General features: G+C 46.6%; 1 protein-coding gene across 1 annotated transcript; it reads left to right on the top strand.

The window, feature by feature from the left end:
* Window positions 1–5,392: 5,392 nt before the first annotated feature.
* On the top strand, window positions 5,393–18,729 carry Mks1 (MKS transition zone complex subunit 1). Its single transcript, XM_090351100.1, has 18 exons — window positions 5,393–5,492; window positions 5,798–5,907; window positions 7,774–7,844; window positions 8,476–8,631; window positions 9,553–9,650; window positions 9,831–9,959; window positions 10,400–10,504; window positions 11,275–11,383; window positions 11,869–11,925; window positions 13,372–13,414; window positions 13,656–13,721; window positions 16,245–16,315; window positions 16,623–16,692; window positions 16,792–16,899; window positions 17,746–17,879; window positions 18,177–18,259; window positions 18,344–18,441; window positions 18,540–18,729. The coding sequence occupies exons 1-18, from the start codon at window positions 5,413–5,415 to the stop codon at window positions 18,629–18,631; spliced, it is 1,680 nt and encodes a 559-aa protein (XP_090207226.1). The 5' UTR covers window positions 5,393–5,412; the 3' UTR covers window positions 18,632–18,729.
* The last annotated feature ends 2,234 nt before the right edge of the window (window positions 18,730–20,963 follow it).

Here is a 20,963-nt window from a genome sequence, read left to right as displayed (position 1 = left end):
GATTCAGAAGCCAGCCAGCCTAGGCAGAAAAGTCCATGAGACTCTGATCTCTAACAAACTCCTTAGAAAAAGCCAGAAGTGGTGCTGTGGCTCAAGTGGGAGAAAATTAACCTTGAGCACAAAGGGGCTCAGGGACAATGTCCAGGTCCTGAGTTCAAAGCTCCAGAATTGGCAAAAAAAAAAAGGGGCAGTGACTCTGGCTCAAGTGGTGAGCCCTAGCCTTGAGCTGAAGAGCTCAGGGACAGTGCTCAGGCCCAGAGTTCAAGCCCCACAACCAAGAAAAGAAAAGAAAAGCCAAAAGTGGAGTTGTGGCTCAAGTGATAGATTACAAGCCTTGAGTAGAAAAAGTTAAGGCACAGTGCCTCGGCTGTGAGTTCAAGCCCCACAATCTACAAAATAAATAAAGAAAACTAAGCTCCAACTGGGGCTCAAGGATTCTCTCTACTTATATCTGTAGCAGGAGCTGGAGGCCTTGGCCTTTACCAGTTCACTTCGGGTGACGGAGTCTACTTATGAGATGCTTTCAATGGGTCACATAATTCCAGATTCCTTGCTATTTTTTTCTCCATGTGGAAGTTCCTCTTTCTAACATAATTGCATAAAATCATTACAGAACTCATTGGAAAGGGGCCAGGGAAGATCTTAGGAGTTATATACAAGGACATATTTTGAACCTTGTGCTATTCATGTAACTATAACAGAAGTTTCATTAGCCTAGCTTTGTTGATCATGATTAATGTTTGTGAGATTGTCTGAATTAATGGAAAGTTTGTTTTAAAAATACAGGTGTCAGAGCCAGGAGTTTGGGCTAGTGGTAGTGTGCTTGCCTAGCATGCACGAAGACCTGGGTTCGATTCCTTGATACCACATACATAGAAAAAAGCCGGAAGTGGTGCTGAGGCTCAAGTGGTAGAGTTCTAGCCTTGAGAAAGTCCAAGGATATGGCTTAGGCCCTGAGCTCAAGCCCAAGACTGGCAAAAAAAAAAAAAAAATACAGATGGCAGGGCCAGGAGTTTGGCCTAGTGATAGAGTGTTTGCCTAGCATGCATGAAGACCTGGGTTTGATTCCTTGGAACCACATATATAGAAAAACCAGAAGTGGTGCGGTGGCTCAAGTGGTAGAGCTCTAGCCTCGAGAAAGCCCTGAGCACTGGCTCAGGCCCTGAGTTCAAGCCCCAGGACTGGTAATAAAAAAATAAATATAAATAAAACATTAAAATAAAATAATAAAAATATGAAAAATTCAAAAATAAATAAATATAAATAAAATAAAAATACAAGTGTTCAAATCCTGCTTCTAATCTACATAATTAGAATAGCTGTCCGACATGCAGGCAGGTTCTAACGACTAACCCAGGTGAGCTTTCTCTTCTGTGTGGGGTTCACAGTGTAGTCACTGTATTCACCATGTGGTCTTAAGGAGCTATCAGAATCTGAATCTTCTACTTTACACAATCTTCAGGTAGTATCTATTCATGTCAAAGGGAAAAATGATCACCAAATCATGGCCTGAATGCTTTCTTTTTTTCCCTGGGGTAGTGCGTTCATTGCTTTATGTGGCAATCATTTCTTTGAGTTATTTCTTTTTTAAAATGTAAAAAGAATGTTATCGTAAATGTGATGTCCAGAGGAATTACGTCACATAAGTTGGGTAACGAGTACATTTTGTTTTGGACAATGTCACCCTTTCCCTCGCTCTCCCAGCTTTTCTCACCAATCGGAGCTCTTCTTTTATTTTTATTTTTTTTTTGCCAATCCTGAGGATGGAACTCAGGGCCTGAGCACTGTCCTTGGGCTTTCTCAAGCCTACTGCTCTACCACTTGAGCCACAGCACCACTTCGGGCTTTTCTATGTATGTGGTACCAAGTCTTCATGCATGCTAGTCAAGTATTCTACCACTATGCCAAACTCCCAGCCCCTGAACTCTTTTCCTTATAGTGAGTTCCCTCGTGCACTTTTTCACTCATTGATTCTACAAAAGATGCACCATTTCTAAAAGTTGATCAAGACAGTATCATATCATATTCCACACTTTTTTTTCTTTTGAGTGCTGAGGTTCTGAACTTAGGATCTTGTACTTTCCAGCACTCTAACACTTGAACCATGCTCTTCAACACTCTCTGCTTTGCTTTATTTATTTTTTGGATAGGGTATCAGTTTTATCCAGGGCCAGCTTTAGACCATGATTCTCCCATCCCTACTTTCCTGAATAGCTTGGATTACAGACATGTCCCACCCTGCCTGGTATTAGCCTTTTGTTGTTGTTGTTGTTTTAATTGCAATTCACAAGCAGAAAGAACATTTCTTTTTCTTTTTTTCCAGTCCTGGGCTTGAGCTCAGGGCCTGAGCACTGTCCTTGGACTTTCTCAAGGCTAGAGCTCTACCACTTGAGCCTTAGCACTACTCCTGGCTTTTTTCTATACATGTGGTACCAAGGAATCGAACCCAGGTCTTTGTGAATGCTAGGCAAGCACTCTACCAGTAGGCCAAATTCCCAGCCTGAAAGAATATTTCTTTATGTTTTCACATGGGCCAATAGGGAGGAAGGAGAATAAGAGGAGACTTCTGGATTCTGCAGTAATGTTGGAATTGCTTGTATTGTTACCTTGTAGTCACAGGACCGAGAAACAGGAAACTTCAGCTCTCATGCGGGCTTCCTGGGTCGAGCAGGATCTCTGATGGGGATACACATGGGACTCAACCCTGAGGACTGCGGTCTCTGGAGAGTGAAGCTGGTCATAGAGAAAATGAGCAGGGAGCCACCGCTCCCTTTTAAGCTTAGGCCATGGACCATCCTAACACTGACCAGGATGGACTGGAAGGCCCTTGTTCATAGCTTAAGGGTCTCTATGTTGAGTTCAGGAAGTGAGAAGGGTTACGATAATGACTCACATGGTGTATTGCACCAGCTTTACTAAGAGAGAACTTGGAATCAGATTTAATGTGATCACGTGCACGCGTGCGTGCATGTGTGTGTTCATATGTACAATGCAGTTGAGGGTAAATATAATGCATACCCATACCTTACCACCTGACATTGTACTTGTCTTCTCTGCCTGGAATGTAAAGTCTCCAGACCACTGTGTGACTTACTTCCTCACTATCTTGAGGAATTTGCTTAAAGAACATAGTTTCAGGCTGGGAGTTTGGCCTAGTGGTAGCATGCTTGCCTAGCATGCACGAAGACCCGGGTTCGATTCCTCGGTACCACATACATAGAAAAAAGCTGGAAATGGTGCTGAAGCTCAAGTGGTAGAGCTCTATCCTTGAGAAAGTCCAAGGACAGTGCTCAGGCCCTGAACTCAAGCCCAGGACTGGCAAAAAAAAAAAAAAAAAAAAAAGAACATAGTTTCAGTGTGTGTTCCCTGATTCCCTGATTCTCCTCCCACAATTCTTATTATCTGTCCTTGCTTTACTTTTCTTAATGGAACTACCATATTTTATACAATATTTTACTTGTTAGTTTCTCTAGTCCATCTGTGAATTTGATGAGTTTGGAAACTGTTTGGTATACTGTATGCCCCAAGACAAGTAATCAATAAATAGTTGTTGAATGGAATAAGGAATGGCTTGTGGAACAAACTACCAACTACCACATCTCATAGTTTCAGAGAGGATTGCTGAGGGTTTGCACTCAAAGTAATTTGAGTCACCACCAACTTTAAACTTCAATAGCTAGAGACAAATGATTCTTTAGGAGCAATAGCCAAAAGTTGGCTCAAAGTCATAGTATGGATATAAATGCTGACTTTGAAGAGATTGCTAATGATTTGGAATGTAACAAGATCAAACTTGAAAGTATCCTATAATTGGCAGAAAGTTACAGAATAAGAAAATAAGAATTCTGACATTAGTATTTTTTGAAGATTTCTTTGTCATTTCCTGGAAAATATTAAGAGAGAAGCGTAGGATGTGAATATTTATTTTTGTGCTGGTCCTGGGCGTTAACTCAGAGACAAAAGCTCCCCTAACTTTTTAGCTCAAGGCTGGTGCTAGCATTTGAGTCACACTTTCACTTCTAGCATTTTATTTTGTTAACTGGAGATAAAGAGTCTCTTGGCAGAGCTGGCTTCAAACCCTAGACCTCAATGTGGTGAAGAGCTAAGATTGCAGGCACAAAGACACCAGTGCTCAGTTTAGAAGGCCTTTGAGCTCTGGCCTTCCCTAGCTTCATCTGTTAAATGTGTGAATAAAAATGCCTACTTGGGGGCCGGGAGCTTGGCCTAGTGGTAGAGTGCTTGCCTAGCATGCATGAAGACCAGGGTTCCATTCCTTGGTACCACATAGAGAAGGCCAGAAAATGGTGCTGTGGCTCAAGTGGTAGACTGCTAGCTTTGAGAAAGCCCAAGGACAGTGCTCAGGATCTGAGTTCAAGCCCCAGGACTGGAAAAAAAAAAACTGCCTACTTGGGGGTTTCAATGAGGAGTAAAGTCCAATGCAAATAGATTGCTCAGGCCCTATTAGGTCCTAAATAAATGGTACTGTTTATGTTAAGTCTGTGGTGTTACACAACTTGTGGCTAAGATGCCAGTGCTTCTAATGCCATAACCATCAAGCTAACATTAGAGTCCTGAATTCAGGAGACAATAGTTTCCTCTGTTGGGGGAGAAGCAGAAATCAAAGACTGACAGATGTTAGCATTGCCAAGGTGCCAGAATTGAGGTTGTGTCCTTTTCTAGTCCAATGAAGCATTTCTCTTGACTGTCACTTGGTTGGCTTTTCACAGGCCAGTGCACTCACTTAGCTATCCAGCAATAACACACCCAGGAGAAGAATAAGTCATGCAAACGTCTTTCCTTCCTTACCACTGCTTTCCTTGTTTTTACTGTTGACTTCCTTGTTTTTTCTTTCTCTAGTTCAGTAAATACCAACATGACACACATGACATATTTTTTTATTCCAAAAACGTATTTTTGTGTTTGCTTCATCTCTTCCCTAACTGCTTTAGAAATGTTTGTTCTTGTTTCCACTGGGCGCTGTCCTAGCTTTTGTGATCCAGGCTAGCCTCTACGCCCTTTCGGGTTTTCTGGTGCTCACTGGAGAGAAGACGCTCACAGACTCCTTTCGGGCTAGCTTCGAACACTCATCCTTAAGTCTCAGCCTCCTCTGTGGCTAGGATTTCAGGCTTGAGCTACCAGCGCGAGGCAGTGTGTGTGTGTGGGGGGGGGGTCCTCTGGATGGGGGTCCTCCGGATGGGGGTCCCCCGGATGGGGGGGTCCTCCGGATGGGGGTCCTCCGGATGGGGGGGCCTCCGGATGGGGGGCTGCGCCAGCCCAGCACGCACGGCCGGCGGCGGAAGCAAGCGGGGGTTGCGCGCGCAGCCTTTCCAGCTTCTCCCGGGGTCTTTCCGTTGCTAGGGAACCGGGACGCCGCGCTTTGCGGCGCAGTCGCGCGTCGTCTCGGGAGCTGTCATGGCGGAGACCCTTTGGAACACGGACACAGGAGAAGCCGTGTATCGCTCCCGGGATCCTGTGTGCAACCTGCGCCTCCGGTAGTCGCACCACCCCAGCCGCGGGACCCCTCGATTTGTATACGGTTCAGGTTATCCGAGCCGAACCTCCTCCTCGCTCCCCGCGCTGTTTCCACTTCCGCTCACGGTCCAGCTACTTCCGGTGGGCCCAGCCGTTCCCGCGCTCGGCTTCCTAGCGCCCCTTCCTCAGACCTTCACCCCGACCCACACGCCTCCCCTCCCCGCGAGCGCCCAGGCCGCCGCCGCCCCGCCTCCATCCCCTCCTCAGGCGCTGTCGCCTGGCGGCTGGCTCGGTAACGTTCCTGTGGCTTCTCTTTTCTCGACAGAGTCCATCTGCAGAGAATCCCGCCGAGCAGCTTTCCTCCCCCTCAGCCTGCTGCCCAGCCCGGGAAGGACCTCCTGGACCTGGGCACGCCCAGGCCTCTCCCCACTGCCAGTGGGTGTCGCCGTGGGGAGGGGGAGGGGGCGCCCCTGGACCTGGGCACGCCCAGGCCTCTCCCCACTGCCAGTGGGTGTCGCCGTGGGGGTGGGGGTGGGGATGGGGCACCCCTAGACCTGGGCACGCTCAGGCCTCTCCCCACTGCCAGTGGGTGTCGCCGTGGGGGTGGGGGTGGGGATGGGGCACCCCTAGACCTGGGCACGCTCAGGCCTCTCCCCACTGCCAGTGGGTGTCGCCGTGGGGGTGGGGAGGGGGCACCAGACTTACCTTTTAAAAGAGTAGAGGTGTTCACAAGACGGGGGCACAGATTGAAGGCATAAAGAAGGCGTGGGTGTTTGTTTTTGTTTTGCCTAACATCTCACAAATAGTAAATAATGGAGCTGCGACTCAAACCTAGAGAATTGTTCATTGCTGCATCGTATTCTGTATGAAAATGAAGACATTTCTGCCGTGGAGACACTGATCCAAATTGTGATCAAATGTAGGAAAACAACAAATACTATACGTTTGATAGGCTATATAGCAGCTGTGGCATTTTTCATGGACTAGAAAAATATTTTCCAAACTTTTAAGTATACTTATACACGTTTTAGTTACTAATCTTCCTTCCTTCCATCCTGGGAAAGAGGGTGGACTAGTGGTTGTGAAGTATGTATTTCTAAAAATGGCACACTTAGACCAGAAGTGTATTAGTTTCAGTTCTTTAAAAAGTTATTAGACTTTATCTTTTCTAGATGTTCTTGATATTTAGGATTCTCTGTATGGCCTCAGAAATAGGAAAGATAAAAATTTCGAGTTTTTTGTTGTTTTTTTTTTTTGTCAGTCATGGGCCTGGTTGCCATCTCCAAACTTTTTTTTTTTGGGCGGGGGGACGTCATGGGACTTGAACTTGGCGTGGGCACTGTCCCTGAGTTCTTCAGCTCAAGGCTGCCTCCCTACTCTTGAGCCAAGCCCCACTTCCCATTTTTTAGAGGTTAACTGGAGATAAGAGTTTCGGGTTTTTTTGTGCCTGGCCTGCTTTGAACATTGATCCTCAGATTTCAGCCTCCTGAGTAGCTAGGAATACAGGCGTGAGCCACCAGGCCTGCTGAACTTTTTTTGCTAAAGGCTGTCATGCTACTACTTTGAGCCACAGCTCCACTTCTGGTTTTCTAATGGGTAGTTGGAGATAATAGTCTCGGTGGGTCCTCAAATCTCACCCTCCTCAGTATTACAGGTGTTAAGCTACTGATGCCTACATAACACCTTGTTTTTGTTTTTGGTTGGTAGTGGTGCTTGAACTCTGGGCCTGGACACGGTTGCTAAGCTCTTTAGCTTTAGGCTAGTGTTCTACCACTGTGAGCCACAGTGCCACTTCCAGTTTTCTGGTGGTTAATTGGAGACAAGAGTCTCACGGACTTGACTTTCGTGCCCAGGCTGGCTTTGAACTGCGATCCTCAGGTCTCAGGCCTTCTGAGTAGCTAGAATTACAGGTATGAACCACCAAACACCCAGCTTAACACCTTGGTTCTAATCTAGCAAATGAAGGCTTTTCAGCCTGTGTCTGAATTCCACTTCCTGATGCTAAATTAGACAAACTGTTTCTGTCTGGAGGCATTCATTTAAAAGGTAGGACTAGACTTTTCAGATTTGAATCTTGCAAATATAAGAGCCATGACTTTGAAGCCAGGAATGTGGTTCACACCTGCAATCCCAGCACTCAAGGGGCTAGGGTATAATCAAGAGTTCAAGGCCAGCCTGGGCTAGACAGCAAGATCCTACCCCCACAAAATAAGCAAAAAGAGTAGAGACTCAAGCTGTCGACATCCAAAGAGCAAGAAGTAGTGCTGATCTGACTCAGGTGTTTGGATGTTGTATTTGGAGGTGGACGCCGCCCAGAGGAGGAGGAAGAGGAAGAGCTTGTGATTGGATGGCAAGAGAAGCTCTTTAGCCAGGTAAATCCACATCATTTGTTTAGTCTACTTCCATCTCCTTACCTCTAGCTGGCTAGTAATACATATTGTCAAAACTAATTTCTAGAAAAGACAGCCAGGTGCGGTGGCTCATACCTGTAATCCTAGCTACTCAGGCGGCTGAGATCTGAGGATCACGGTTCAAAGCTAGCCCTGGTACTAAAGTCTGTGAGACTCTTACCGCTAATTAACCACCAGAAAACTGGAAATGGCATTGTGGCTCAAGGGGTAGGGTGGTAGCCTTGAGCTGAAGAGCTCAGGTTCAAGCACCACAACCACCAAAAAAAAAAAAAAAAAAAAAAATTAGGTGTGGCAATTTACTTTTCCCTGTCATGTTTATAAGGGGAAAAATAATAGGGCCGGGAGTTTGGCCTAGTGGTAGAGTGCTTGCCTAGCATGCAGGAATACCTACCCGGGTTTGATGCCTCGGTACCACATACATAGAAAAAAAGCTGTAAGTGGTGCTGTGGCTCAAGTGGTAGAGCTTTAGCCTTGAGAAAAATCCAAGGATGGGGCTCAGGTCCTGAGTTCAAGCCCCACAGCTGGCAAAAAAAAAAAAAAAAAAAGAAAGAAATTAAAGTCTGATATAGCTGTTTCCTTGTGGTGACCTCAGTTTGAAGTAGATCTGTACCAGAATGAAGCGGCATGTCAGAGTCCTTTGGATTATCAGTACCACCAAGAGATCCTCAAGCTGGAGAGTTCTGGCGGCAGGAAGAACCGACGCATCTTTACCTACACTGACTCCGATAGGTACACCAACTTGGAAGAGGTATCATTCTTTGTGGTGGCACCATTACCTTACTTAGTTATTGGCCTCACTGGTTCTCCAAGTTGGATCAGAAGCCTGGTATAGGGAAGGAGAGGGTAGCTTGTCTCAAAGCTGCAGTGAGCTGCTGGAAGCCAGGCTGGCGTAGACCAGGCATAGTTTGCAGGTGGTGTGACTGCTGCAATCTTCTGCCTGCTACACTGTCGGTATGCAAAGTGATAAAAAGGCAGGTGCACCTAGAAAAATCTAGATTCACTACAGTCATGGGAAATGGTTGTGTTCTCCATGTATTTGTGCTGCCTATCTTTGTAGACTTGTTTTACATTTTTCTTCAGTCATTGTATCTGTTCTGTTTTCTCAGTCATATTTAAAACATCTTGAGGTCTGAGTGCTGGTAGCTCACATCTATAATCCTAGCTACTAAGGAGGCTGAGATCCAAGGATTATGGTTTGAAGCTAGCCTAAGCATATAAACTTGATAGACTCTTTTTTGGGGGGGAGGGGAGTCTTGTTTTTTTCGTTACTGGAGACCAGACCCAGGACGTTGCTTTTGCTAGACAAGCACTTTGCCACTGAGCTACACCCCAACTCCCATGTGAAGTCTTTCCCATTTGGCATTTTCCTAACCACCCCATTTATTTCAATATCTACTAAGCAATCTAATCCTGCTGTGTGTCAGTATATGTTCAGAATATAGACTAATTTTAAGACTAACATAAGTAACGTTTCTAAATCCTAGGGCAAAGAGCATGACACCTTTTTGGGGATGTTGTGTCTCTGCTCCCCTTCATTTGCATGTGTAACTGTGAGGCTGTCCCTGTGAGGTTCGGGTCTGGGAGGAGGTCTAAAGAGGTTGGCTTCCCTTCAGGTCCTGGCCCTATATGGCCTGGACCAAATGGCCTTCCCAGCAGTTTCTTTTTCTAGCACTGTCAGAAAATGACCACTTCAGCCAGTGAGATGCCATCATTTTTGGTCGAGCGAATGGCAAACGTCAGGCGGCGGCGGCAGGACAGGCGAGGGACGTGAGTGCAAATGTGGGGGTACAGAAGGCCTTTGTGGTCCTCTCGTGACAGGGGTCTCGGCATTTCCACTGCTCAAGCTTATTCTGCTCTGAGCCTCCACTGGGGTATGTTCCCTTATGTCCCCCTTCAGGATCTTCAGAAGATGCCCAGAGGAGTGACACTTGCTCTGGTCCCTTGCAGGGAGGGTGGCATCCTCAAGTCACGGATCATCACATGGGAACCCTCAGAGGAGTTCATCAGGAACAACCATGTCATTAACACCCCTCTCCAGACAATGTACATCATGGCAGACCTGGGGCCCTACGGAAAGTAAGGGAGGCCTCTCACTGTCACTCACCATCGCCTTCCTGTTGTAGACATCTGGAACATACAGGAGGGAGGGAGGGGGAGGACCTTTTTCACTATACTCAGAAAATATCATTTGACCATAAAGATTGGCCCTGTATCCTCTGTCCTCCCCCTGAAGCTGGAGGGAATCTTGATAGTGGTTGTGTGTGTGTGTGTGTGTGTGTGTGATGAGACTTGTACTTAGGGCCTAGGCACTGTCCTTAAGCTCTTTTGCTCAAGACTACCTCTTTACCACTTTGAACCCCAATGCCATATCTAGTTTTCTAGTGGTTAACTGGAGACAGACTCTCCTGCCTGGGCTGGCTTTGAACTGCAATCCTCAGATCTCAGCCTCCTGAGTAGCTAGGGTTACAGGCGTGAGCCACCAGCACTGGGCTTGATGGTGACGTCTTGCTTCCTAGGCTTGGCTATAAGACATATGAACATGTCCTCTGTATTCTGAAGGTGGACAGCAATGGTGTGATCACAGTAAAACCTGACTTTACTGGTCTCAAAGGACCCTACAGGTGAGGAGAGGAAAGAAGGGGTTGCCGAAACTAGCATTCCTTCCTTGGCTTTTATTCTTTATCCTCGTTGAACAGAGGCCCAGAAAGCCTTTCATCTGTTCCAAATTCCTAGGCAGTGCTTCATATTCAATTCCGGATCTTATGCCCTTAAGAATCTATTAGAAAGTGTACAAGCAATTGGAAAGGAATCGCATTAGCTGTGTAGATAAGTAGAAAGGATTCTCTGCACTGCTGAGACGGGTCTGACTACAGTGAGGGACGTGAATGCTGCCGAGCTGGGCCAATTCTTCTCCACCTGTTTGAGACAGCAGAACTGTAGGAAGCACCCACCAGCCATCTCTTTTCAGGTGTAAGAACGGGGTGGGTGCAAAAGGTGTGTAGCCAGGGTTTCCCTGGGACTTGTTCTCTGGTGCCCTTCGTTTCTTTCAACTGGTCATTATTTTTTTTTTTTTTGCCAGTCCTGGGCTTGAGCACTGTCCTTGGACTTTCTCAAGGCTAGAGCTCTACCACTTGAGCCGCAGCACCACTTCTGGGTTTTTTTCTATATGTGGTACCGAGGAATCGAACCCGGGTCTTCATGCATGCTAGGCAAGCACTTTAACCAGTAGGCCAAACTCCCAGTCCCTCAACTGGTCATTATTTTGACCATCTTCATTGCCTTGTACTTCCATGTGAGCTATCCGGGCAGTGACACCGAATTCCTAGGCTGGGTCTGGAGGACTGCATTTCTTCTCATCAGAAGTGGTGCTTGTGTGGCTTTGATCTCACAGAATCGAGACTGAGGGGGAGAAGCAGGAGCTATGGAAGTACACCATCGACAACGTGTCCTCCCTTGCCCAGCCTGAGGAGGAGGAACGGGAGCAGCGTGTGTTTAAGGACGTGAGAGCTGGTTCATTCTGTGTCCCAGGGGGAGGAGTCTTGGTGCCTGGAGCTGAGGCCCTGTCTGTGGTTGCTGGGGAGGACATTTGCTCTTCACAGCCCATCCAACCCAGATGCATAGTTGACATAGCAGAAAGAAGGCCTTGATCTCGCTGTAGCATCATAGGAGCAGTGACCATATACTTGTATGTCAGCCATGCTCTGTGCACAGCTTGTATTTCTTTTTGATCTGTTGCTAGCCCATTGAGATGAGCGCTTTTACTATTACAACTTTAAAATGGAGCAGATGAATTGCCAGATTCAGTCCCAGACCAGCTGACTCCAGAGCCTCCCGGCTTCACTTCGAATGTCAGCGGCTGGAATGACTGGGCCTCCCACTCCTGCGGGCCTTCCCACTTCGTACTTCTTTTCTCCCTCCCAGTCAGCACTGACCCCTGGCCTGGCTTGGGCCATATCTTGAGGTTTGGTTTGGTTTGTTTCCTCAGCTTTACAGCCGACATAAAGATTATCTGAGCAGCCTCGTGGGCACGGACTTCGAGATGGTGAGTACCTTGGCTTCCTGCAGCACTTTGAGCTGTGTGAGGCAGAGTATTCTGTAATAGTGCTCTCGGGAAGGCCTCCAGGACACACTCTGAACTTTAAAAAGAAAGTCAAAGAATTGTTGTAAAACACTACATGCCGATAGAAAACTATCGTGCATAGGGAGAGGTGTAAAAGGGTCCACACAGGAGAGGTGGGATAGGAGGTTGTAGTCACGTGGGTGGTGAGAAGAAGCCCATGAGGGCTTTTTATGTTGCATTGCCAAGATTTAGGTGCTTTTGAATTTTTATCAGTAATGTATTTGCACGTTACTTTTTAATTCATTAAAAAATAAATATAAGGATGAAAACCACTGTTCTCACCTTTCATGTGGGTATCTTTTTGGAATGCTCCATTTGAGTTGAATGTCATTTCTACTGTTCAAATATTTTGGTTCTTTCAAAACAAACACAGTTTATGTCAGTCATTGTGTTCTGTTCTGTGTCTTACCTCTTTCCCCATTCCAGTCTCAGTCTCTGAAAATTTAACTTGTATTATTTTTGTATTGTCTGAACAACAGACATTCATGTTACAAAGTTAGACAAGAGTTAGTTGTCAGTGTCTCATACCTGTAATCCTGTCTACTCAGGAAGCTGATTTTTAGTTCAGAGCTAGCCCGGCAGGGAAGTTCTTGAGAGTCCAGTTTACCAGCAAAAAAGGTGAAAGGAGACCTGTGGTCCAAGTGCCAGCCTAGAGCAAAATTACTCAAGTGACAGCACAAGGCCCTGAGTTCAAGTCCTAGTACCAACACACACACACACACACACACACACACACACACACACACACAAATTAGACAAGACCACTTGAACCATAGCGCCACTTCTAGCTTTTTCTGTTTATGTAGTACTGAGGAATCAAACCCAGGGCTTCCTGCATAAGTCACATTCTATGCCCCGAACTCTTAGTTTCTTGACCTCAACCATCTGAAGGGTTTCATCTTCCTTTGTACACTAGTGGTACTGCTTTTTCTTACTTTGCTAGTTTCCCATATTGCATTGCTGCCCTACCATTTAAATTACATGCTTTCCAGACCAGGATTACTGGTAGAGTGCTTGCCTACCTTGCACTAAGCCCTGGCTTTGATTCCTTGGTACTACATACACAGAAAAAGCCAGAAATGGTGCTGTGGCTCGAGTGGTAGAGCATTAGCCTTGAGAAAGCCCAAGGACAGTGCCCAAGCCTTGAGCTCAAGCCCCAGGACTGGCAAAAAATAAAAAAATTACATGCTTTCCACTGTGCATTTTAGAAATGGAGATGGTTCTGTGGAGAAGTGTCAGGGTGAGGAGAAAGGGCAGTAGTGGGGTCCAGAACCTTGTTTCAGCTCCTCTGCCAACTTGTGTTGGGGTGGGCCTGGGAAGACACTGGTATCTTCCAGGCCTCTGATCTTCTGTTTCTTTCTGCCTTAGACAGCCCCAGGCTCCCTCCGGCTCTTTGTGAATGGAGAGGTAGGTAAGTGTCTGAGAGGTCTCTTGATACTTAGGCAAGAATCTGATGGAGCTATGAGTAGTTACCCCCATTTTGGGTTACCCCATACTCTAGGTTGCGATAGGAAACAGTGATTGAGACTTTTCTGAAACCGTGAAGGATTCTGGATCCTCAAAAGGCTTGTTTCCAGAACATGTGGGCTCCTCAGGACTGGGTTGCAAGCCAAAGGTCAAAAGCTATAATAATTTCCTGTTTCTTCTTCTAGTTTCAGCTCAAGGCTATGAATATGACAATCTCTATATCCACTTCTTTGTGGAATTGCCAACTACTAGTAAGTAATATCGTATGTCTGGTCTCATATCTGTTTTGACAGTTCTACAGGCATTTAACCACACTTCCCTTACCATTCCCACTGGTACTAGTCTTTCCAAGGTCATAGGTCACTCACTCATTGCCAGACTCAGTGGGGACTTCTCCACCTTCACATCATTGGACCTCACCTTTCTCCTTACAGCATCTCTCCTAGCTCTGTTCTTCATAAAACACTGAGCCAACTCGTCATCTCACTGGGGGTTTGGGAGGCTCCATGGTAGATTCTTCCTCTTTTGTTGATTATGAGAATATTTAAGATGGAACTGATGCCTTTGCTACTCTCTGCCTGTTGTTCACCTAAGTGATCACATCTATTCTATGGCTTAAATTCTGTCATGGACTTCCAGACTCCTGTCACTAACCTTAACCTCTTTCTTCATGTCAGGCTCATATCCACTTACCTCTCTATCATTTCTATATAACATGACCAAGATACTTCTACTGACTTTTTTTTTCCAATCATGGGACTTGAACTCACGGCCTGGGTACTATCCTTGGGTTTTAAGGGTATCACTCTACCACTTGAGCTTCAGCACCACTTCAGCTTTTTCTGTGTATATAGTACCAAGGAATTAAACCCAGGGCTTCATGCATGCTAGGCAAGCACTCTACCACTAGGCCCCATTCCTGTGGCCCCTTCCCCCCCCTTTTTTTTTTGGTGGTGGTACAGAGATTTGAGTTTAGGGCCTCATGTTCGTTAAACGGGATCTCTCACTTGAGATATACTCTAGCCTTTTTTATGTTAATGTAGTTATTTTCCAAGTAGCATTTTTTTTTTTTTTTTGCCCAGGCTCACCTCAGACTTCAATCTTCCTACTTATGGCCTCCCAAATAGCTGAGCTCACAAGTATATGCCACTGCTCCTGGCTTATTGGTTGCAATAACTTTTAATTTTTTGCTAAAGCTAGCCTTGAATTGTAGTTTTGCCAATCTCTGTCTTCTAAGGAGCTGGAATTTTAGTCATGAGCCACTGTGGTTGGTCTCAAAGAATACTCTCAATTCTCCCCTCTTCCCTCAGACATCCCTTCCCTGAGCTTGCCCCTCTTAGCAAAATGATGTCAGTTACTTAGCTGATTCCAGAAACCTAGGAGATAGCCTCAATTACTCACTTTCTCTAGCTTCTTAAAGGCAGTCCATTCATTCTGTCAGCTCTGCTTCAAAAACTGTCCGGAACCAGGGTTGGTAGCCTGTAATCTTAGCCACTCAGGAGGCTGAGAGCAGGCCAGCCCAGCAGAAAATTCCAGGAGACTCCATCTCTAAAATAATGAGCAAAATGATGGGCTTTTAGTAGTTAGGATCAAGCCTGAGGCCCTGATTCAAACCCCCGTACTTGCGGAATCAACAGCAAAAACATTGCACTGGATTTGTCTTTTTCCCCCCTGCACTCTACCACCATCTCTTGCCTGAGCCAATGCATTGTTTCTGACTTAACCTCTTTTCTTTTTTCTTTTTTTTTTTGCCAGTGCTGGGGCTTCAACTCAGGGCCTGGCACTGTCCTTGGGTTTTCTCAAGGCTAGCACTCTACCACTTGAGCCACAGTACCACTTCTGGCTTTTCCTGTGTATGAGTTACTGAGGAATGGAACCCAGGGCTTTGTGCATGCTAGGCAGGCACTCTACCATCAGGCCAAACTCCTCCCCTCCCCCTCCCCTCCACCCCCCTCCCCCCGCAACTTATCCTCTTGTTTTTTCTCCCATGCTGTTTATCTTCTGCATATATCATACCTACATTAAGTTTTCAAAAATACAAACAGGCTGGGCACCAGTGCCTCACACATAATCCTAGCTACTCAAGAAGCTGAGATTTGAGGATCGTGATTCAAAGCCAGCCTGGGCAGAAAGGTTTGTGAAACTCTTATTTACAATAAACTCAAAAAAGCCTGAAGCGGAGTTGTGGCTCAAGTGGTAGAGTGCTAGCCTTGAGTAAAAGGAGCTCAGGGATAGTGCTCTGAGTTCAAACCCTAAAACTGGTACCTTCCCCTCCAAAAAAAAAAAAGCAAACCAGTGTGTCTTGTTTGAGCTGAAAACCCCAATAGCTTCCTCTCCTACTTAGAAGAAATCCAAAACTCACCTCTAAATGCGCAGCTTATTTCTCCCTTGTGGTTTTCCAGTTATTCTTCCTGTTTTTGAACATTGCCAGCTTCATTCCCATTGTAAGCCTGTTAAGGGCCATTTCCTTTATCTGGAACCTTTTCTGCCTTATGCTTTCATGTGGTGGGTGCTTCTTGAGTTTAGGCTTCAGCCTGTGCTACTTTTAAGAAGCATTCCCCCATCCCTACTGTGAAAGAACATCTAAGTCTCTCTCCGTCTTTACTCAGCTCTATTTTCAGTGCAGCACACAGCAAACACTCAGTAAATGAATGACATATTGTTGGAATGAATATATGAATTATTCACGCATAGTTTGAATAACTGAATCTGCTTTTTCTCATGTCTTATTCTCCTCCCAGAGGAGTTTACTGTGTCTGGCCTTTGGTTTTCAGACTGGTCAAGTCCAGCAGTCCAGCAGCTGTCAGGAGTAACCCAGACCTGTGCCACCAAGTCCCTGGGAATGGTAAGGAAGCCAAGCAAGGATTTCTGAAGGGGTTGGGAATCTGTTCCAGCCGTGGATCTGAGTCTTCTCAGGCTAGTGGGTGTGGCCTTGGGAGGAGTTCTAGTTGGAGGTCCTCTGTAGCTCCGCAGAGCTGCCTGGGTTAGGGGCCTCTTTTGGTCTGAGGGAATGGCAGCAGTTGTATCTGGCTGTCCTTTTGTGTTTCATGATCAAGTGACCTTGTCATTTGGCCACAAGAAGAACAAATTCCAAGCAGAGGCCTGGCCTACTCTGTGATACCAAGTATAAAAAGTGACATTTCTGGTTTTAGGACAAGGTGGCTTACTTCTCCTATCCATTCACATTCGAAGCGTTCTTCCTTCACGAGGATGAATCGGCCGGTGAGTAGTTCAGTTGATCTTGGCCTCAGTTCTCCTCAGCCCATTTTCTGTCTTGGCAAAGCGTCTCCAGCGTCCCGACAATTCCGCCTCTGCTCCCAGATGCTCTCCTGGAGTGGCCTGTGCTCTACTGTGAGGTGCTCTCCCTGGATTTCTGGCAGCGGTACAGGGTGGAAGGCTATGGGGCTGTGCTGCTGCCTGCCACCCCAGGTAATCTCTTGTCTCTGCCCTTCAGGGGGTCCGTGTGCAAGAGCAGTGCTCCCCAGAATTCAGATGCTTCTGGTGAGAAGTAGGGCTAATTAGAAATTAGGAGCATTCCTTTGTGGAATTCTCCTCCTCTGTTTGAGACAACCAAGTAGAACTGGACTTAACTTTTGTAGCCAGCAGCCTGACAGTCTGTTATTTGCTCTGTGCTCCTGACTGAACTGATGGCCGCGGGGGAGGAACTGCAGGGTAAACAGCTTGTCTCATTCATTTTGAAATAAAAGTGACCGTCTGCCAGGTGCTGGTGACTCACGCCTGTAATCCTAGCTACTCAGGAGGCTGAGGTCTGAGGATCAAGGTTCAAAGCCAGCCTGGGCACAGAAGGACCTGAGACTTTTGTCTCCAATTAACCACCAGAAAACCGGAAGTGGCACTATGGCTTAAAGTGGTAGAGTGCTAGCCTTGAGCTGAAGAGCTCAGGGACAGCACCCGGGCCCAGAATTCAAGCCACATGACGGACTTAAAAAAAAAAAAAGTGACAGTCTGTGATTGTCAGGCATTGTGCTAAATGATTCTCATCTTTCCACCAACCATCCTGTGAGATGTAGGTATTGCCATTATTTCCATTTTATTAGATAGAAGGGAAGCAGGCCACAAAGGTTGACACACAACTGGATGGCTGGCAGAGGTAAGGTTTGAATTCCCGTCTGATTGGTTTCATGCACACATTCACAGAGGTCAGATCATCGCCAGACTAGGTGCTTTCATGGCGTCGAGGCCTGCGCCATTGCTGGGGAGTTGGTGTGGGGCCACATACCCTTTGAGGACCTGTCCCCCTCTTGGCCTGCGCAGGCTCACACACTCTGAGGGTGTGCACGTGGAGGCCGGTGGAGCTGAGCCCAGTGGCTGAGATGAGGAGGTACTTCATTGGCGGCTCTCTGGAGCTGGAGGACCTCTCCTATGTGCGGATACCAGGGACCTTCAAGGTGACTTCTCTACCAGGAGACTTGGTGGTGGGAAGTCGGTTCCTAGGCATATTTTATGGAAAGTGAGCTCTAGACAAAGGGCCCTCCCTTAGGTGCGCCTTGTTTCAGTGTTTTTAGCTCTTTCCTTCCTGTGGCTAGGAACCCGGTACTACTTAGCCTTCGGGTGGTGGGACGTGGGTGATGGAATGAGATTTTTTCTTAGAGTTGCCTTCTGTAACCATGGAAATGGTAGCAAAGCCCTTGTGGTTTCCAAGGCATAGACTGCACACACTGATCCTGTCTCCACTGTGGGCCCAGGGGGAGCGCCTAAGCCGTTTTGGACTCCACACTGAGACCACAGGAAGCGTCACCTTCCACTTGCACTGTCTGCAGCAGTCCAGGTGAGTGGCCCTGGCCTCTGCCATGAGCTTCTTATCCTGGAGGGCTGGAGAAGAGCCCTGACTGTGCGGTGGGCTTCCCTACAGGGCCTTCGTGGAATCCAGCTCTCTCCGGAAAAGGATGCGGAGTGTGTTGGACCGTCTGGAAGGATTCAGCCAGCAGAGTTCCATTCACAGTGTGCTGGGTAGGTTCTCTCCTCCCTCCCCCTCACCAGGCCCCTTGGGCCATGTTCCCCTCTACACTGCAGCAGCTGACTGCGTGGCCCTGTCTCCCCACTTACAGAGGCATTTCGTCGAGCCCGGCGTCGCATGCAGGAAGCCCGAGAAAGTCTCCCCCAGGATCTAGTGAGCCCTTCGGGAAGCTTGGTCTCCTGACTCACTGCCCCCCTGGCCTCCAGCAAAAGCAAAAGCACAAGATAAGGGCTGTTTGGGGCCAGTGCTCTCACATCTCTTGGTCTTTCATATTGGAGACCGCATTGACCTGCCAGGACCGGGAAGAACTGGGACATTCCCAGGCTAACCCTCTCACTAGTCTTCAGCAGGGCATTCTTCCACCCTGTGCCGGAAAGTAAGGACCCTAGAGACCTCTCTTCCTAGATCAACTGTTAGTGGCGTCATAACAAAGCATACTGTTAGGTTGAAAGTAATTTGGGGTGAGTCCTAAACTATCCTGTCTTTGATACAACCTCTCTTCTGGTCTCAGTAGCAGAGAGCTACAGGGATCTCCTATTCCACAGCCCACAAAGGAAGGCTGCTTCCTTTCAAGAAAGGAAGTGGTGGCCGGGAGTTTGGCCTAGTGGTAGAGTGCTTGCCTAGCATGCACAAAGACCTGGGTTCAATTCTTCAGCACCAGAAGTGGTGCTGTGCTCAAGTGGTAGTACACTAGCCTCGAGAAAGCCCAAGGACAGTGCTCAGGACCTGAATTCAAAGCTCAGGATTGGCAAAAAATAAAAAAAAAGGAAAGGAAGTGGTGAGGAAAATCTCAAGTCACTGGCCTGTGAGTCTCAGCCTTCTTTTCCAAACCAGCATTGTTCTACCACTTAAGGCTTGTTGAGTTTAGAATATGACTTATTTCTAGAGTGAACGAAGTCTGAAAGAAGCTTCTAGAGTAAAGGAAGGCTGAAGGAAGTTCTTGAATTTATTGCTAGCTAGATAGTATCTTTTATTCTTTGTATATAAAAACTATTTATACTGACTTATGCTCTGTGCGCTGTTACTCTTCCTCCTGTCAAGGCCATGCTGACCCACCCAGGCCTCCTCTTACCTACAGAAGCCTCATGCACCTCACCAGGCTCACAGTGTATCTCGGGGATTTTGCTGCATCTCACAAAAGCCCTGGGGTAGATGTTGGCCCTAAAGAGGCGCCTTGAAATGATGCTGATACCAGTTTCACAGTTCAAAACAAGGAAATTCAACTTAGAGTCCTCTGTTCTCTTGGTAAAAACACCCATTTGGGTCATCGGAACCTACCAGGCAGTCAAGAGGTATAGGAGAAAGTTTGAAGGGAATTATCTTACAACGAGCACCTGTCAAGTGCCAGGTAGTGTACATACAACATTTCATTCAATTTCCACCAACTCCATACAAGCTTTATAAATGCAGAAACTTTATAGTTAAGAAATAGGTTCAGAGGTGGTGCCATGGCTCAAGTGGTAGAGCACTTGACTTGAGCTCAGAGTTCAAGCCCCATGACTGGCAAAAGAAAAAAAAAAGTCCTGGGGCCGGGAGTTTGGCCTAGTGGTTAAAGTGCTTGCCTAGCATGCATGAAGACCCAGGTTCGATTCCTTGGTACCACATATATACAAAAAAAGCCGGAAGTGGTGCTGAGGCTCAAGTGGTAGAGCTCTAGCCTTGAGAAAGTCCAAGAACAGCGCTCAGGCCCTGAGCTCAAGCCCAGGACTGGAAAAAAAAAAAGTCCAACTGGAAGTGTGGCTCAAGTGGTAGAGCGTCAGTCAGCCTTGAGTAAAAAGGCCAATTGAGAACTTGAGGCCTGAGTTCAAGCCCCATGGCCTGCAGGCATGGGTTTACGTGAACGGTTAAGGTAGGGAATGAAGGTCTGGGTAGAGTACTTGCCTAGCATTCGTGAGACCCTGGATTCAGTTGTGAGGATAAAAAGAAGAAACTGTCAAAATAAGTAAAAAATTAAAAAGGAAGGAATTCTGTCTTAAAGATACGATTAGAATTCAGTAAACCATTTTATATGTGAAGTAAAACATACTTAAAGATATTTCACAGTTTGCAATTATTCACTGTTTTATATTTTTAAAAGTTAAAGCTGGGCTGGGAGTTTGGCCTAGTGGTAGAGTGCTTGCCTAGCATGCACAAAGACCTGGGTTCGATTCCTCGGTACCACATACATAGAAAAACACGGCAGTGGTGCTAAGGCTCCAGTGGTAGAGCTCTAACCTTGAGAAAGTCCAAGGACAGTGCTCAGGCCCTGAGCTCAAGCCCAGGACTGGCAAAAAAAAAAAAAAAAAATTATTTAAAAAAAAAAGTTAAAGCTTTATTGGCCATATAAAGTGACAGAATTGAAGGCACTCAACTTGCAGTTACTGTGCTAGCATCATTTGTGTCTAGCCAACTGTTTAAAACACAAGGTATGCAGTGCTGTGTGGCAAGAGGCCAAAGCCTGCTCAGATCTTCTTGTCCTTAGAAGTTGACATCATTATATATAATCTACATATGTCCCTGTGATTGGATTTGATTA

The sequence above is a fragment of the Megascapheus bottae genome, chromosome 17 (genome assembly GCF_031878675.1).
Source record: "Megascapheus bottae isolate mThoBot1 chromosome 17, mThoBot2.hap1, whole genome shotgun sequence".
Taxonomy (NCBI): domain Eukaryota; kingdom Metazoa; phylum Chordata; class Mammalia; order Rodentia; family Geomyidae; genus Megascapheus; species Megascapheus bottae.
This window is presented reverse-complemented; position numbering and strand designations above follow the sequence as displayed.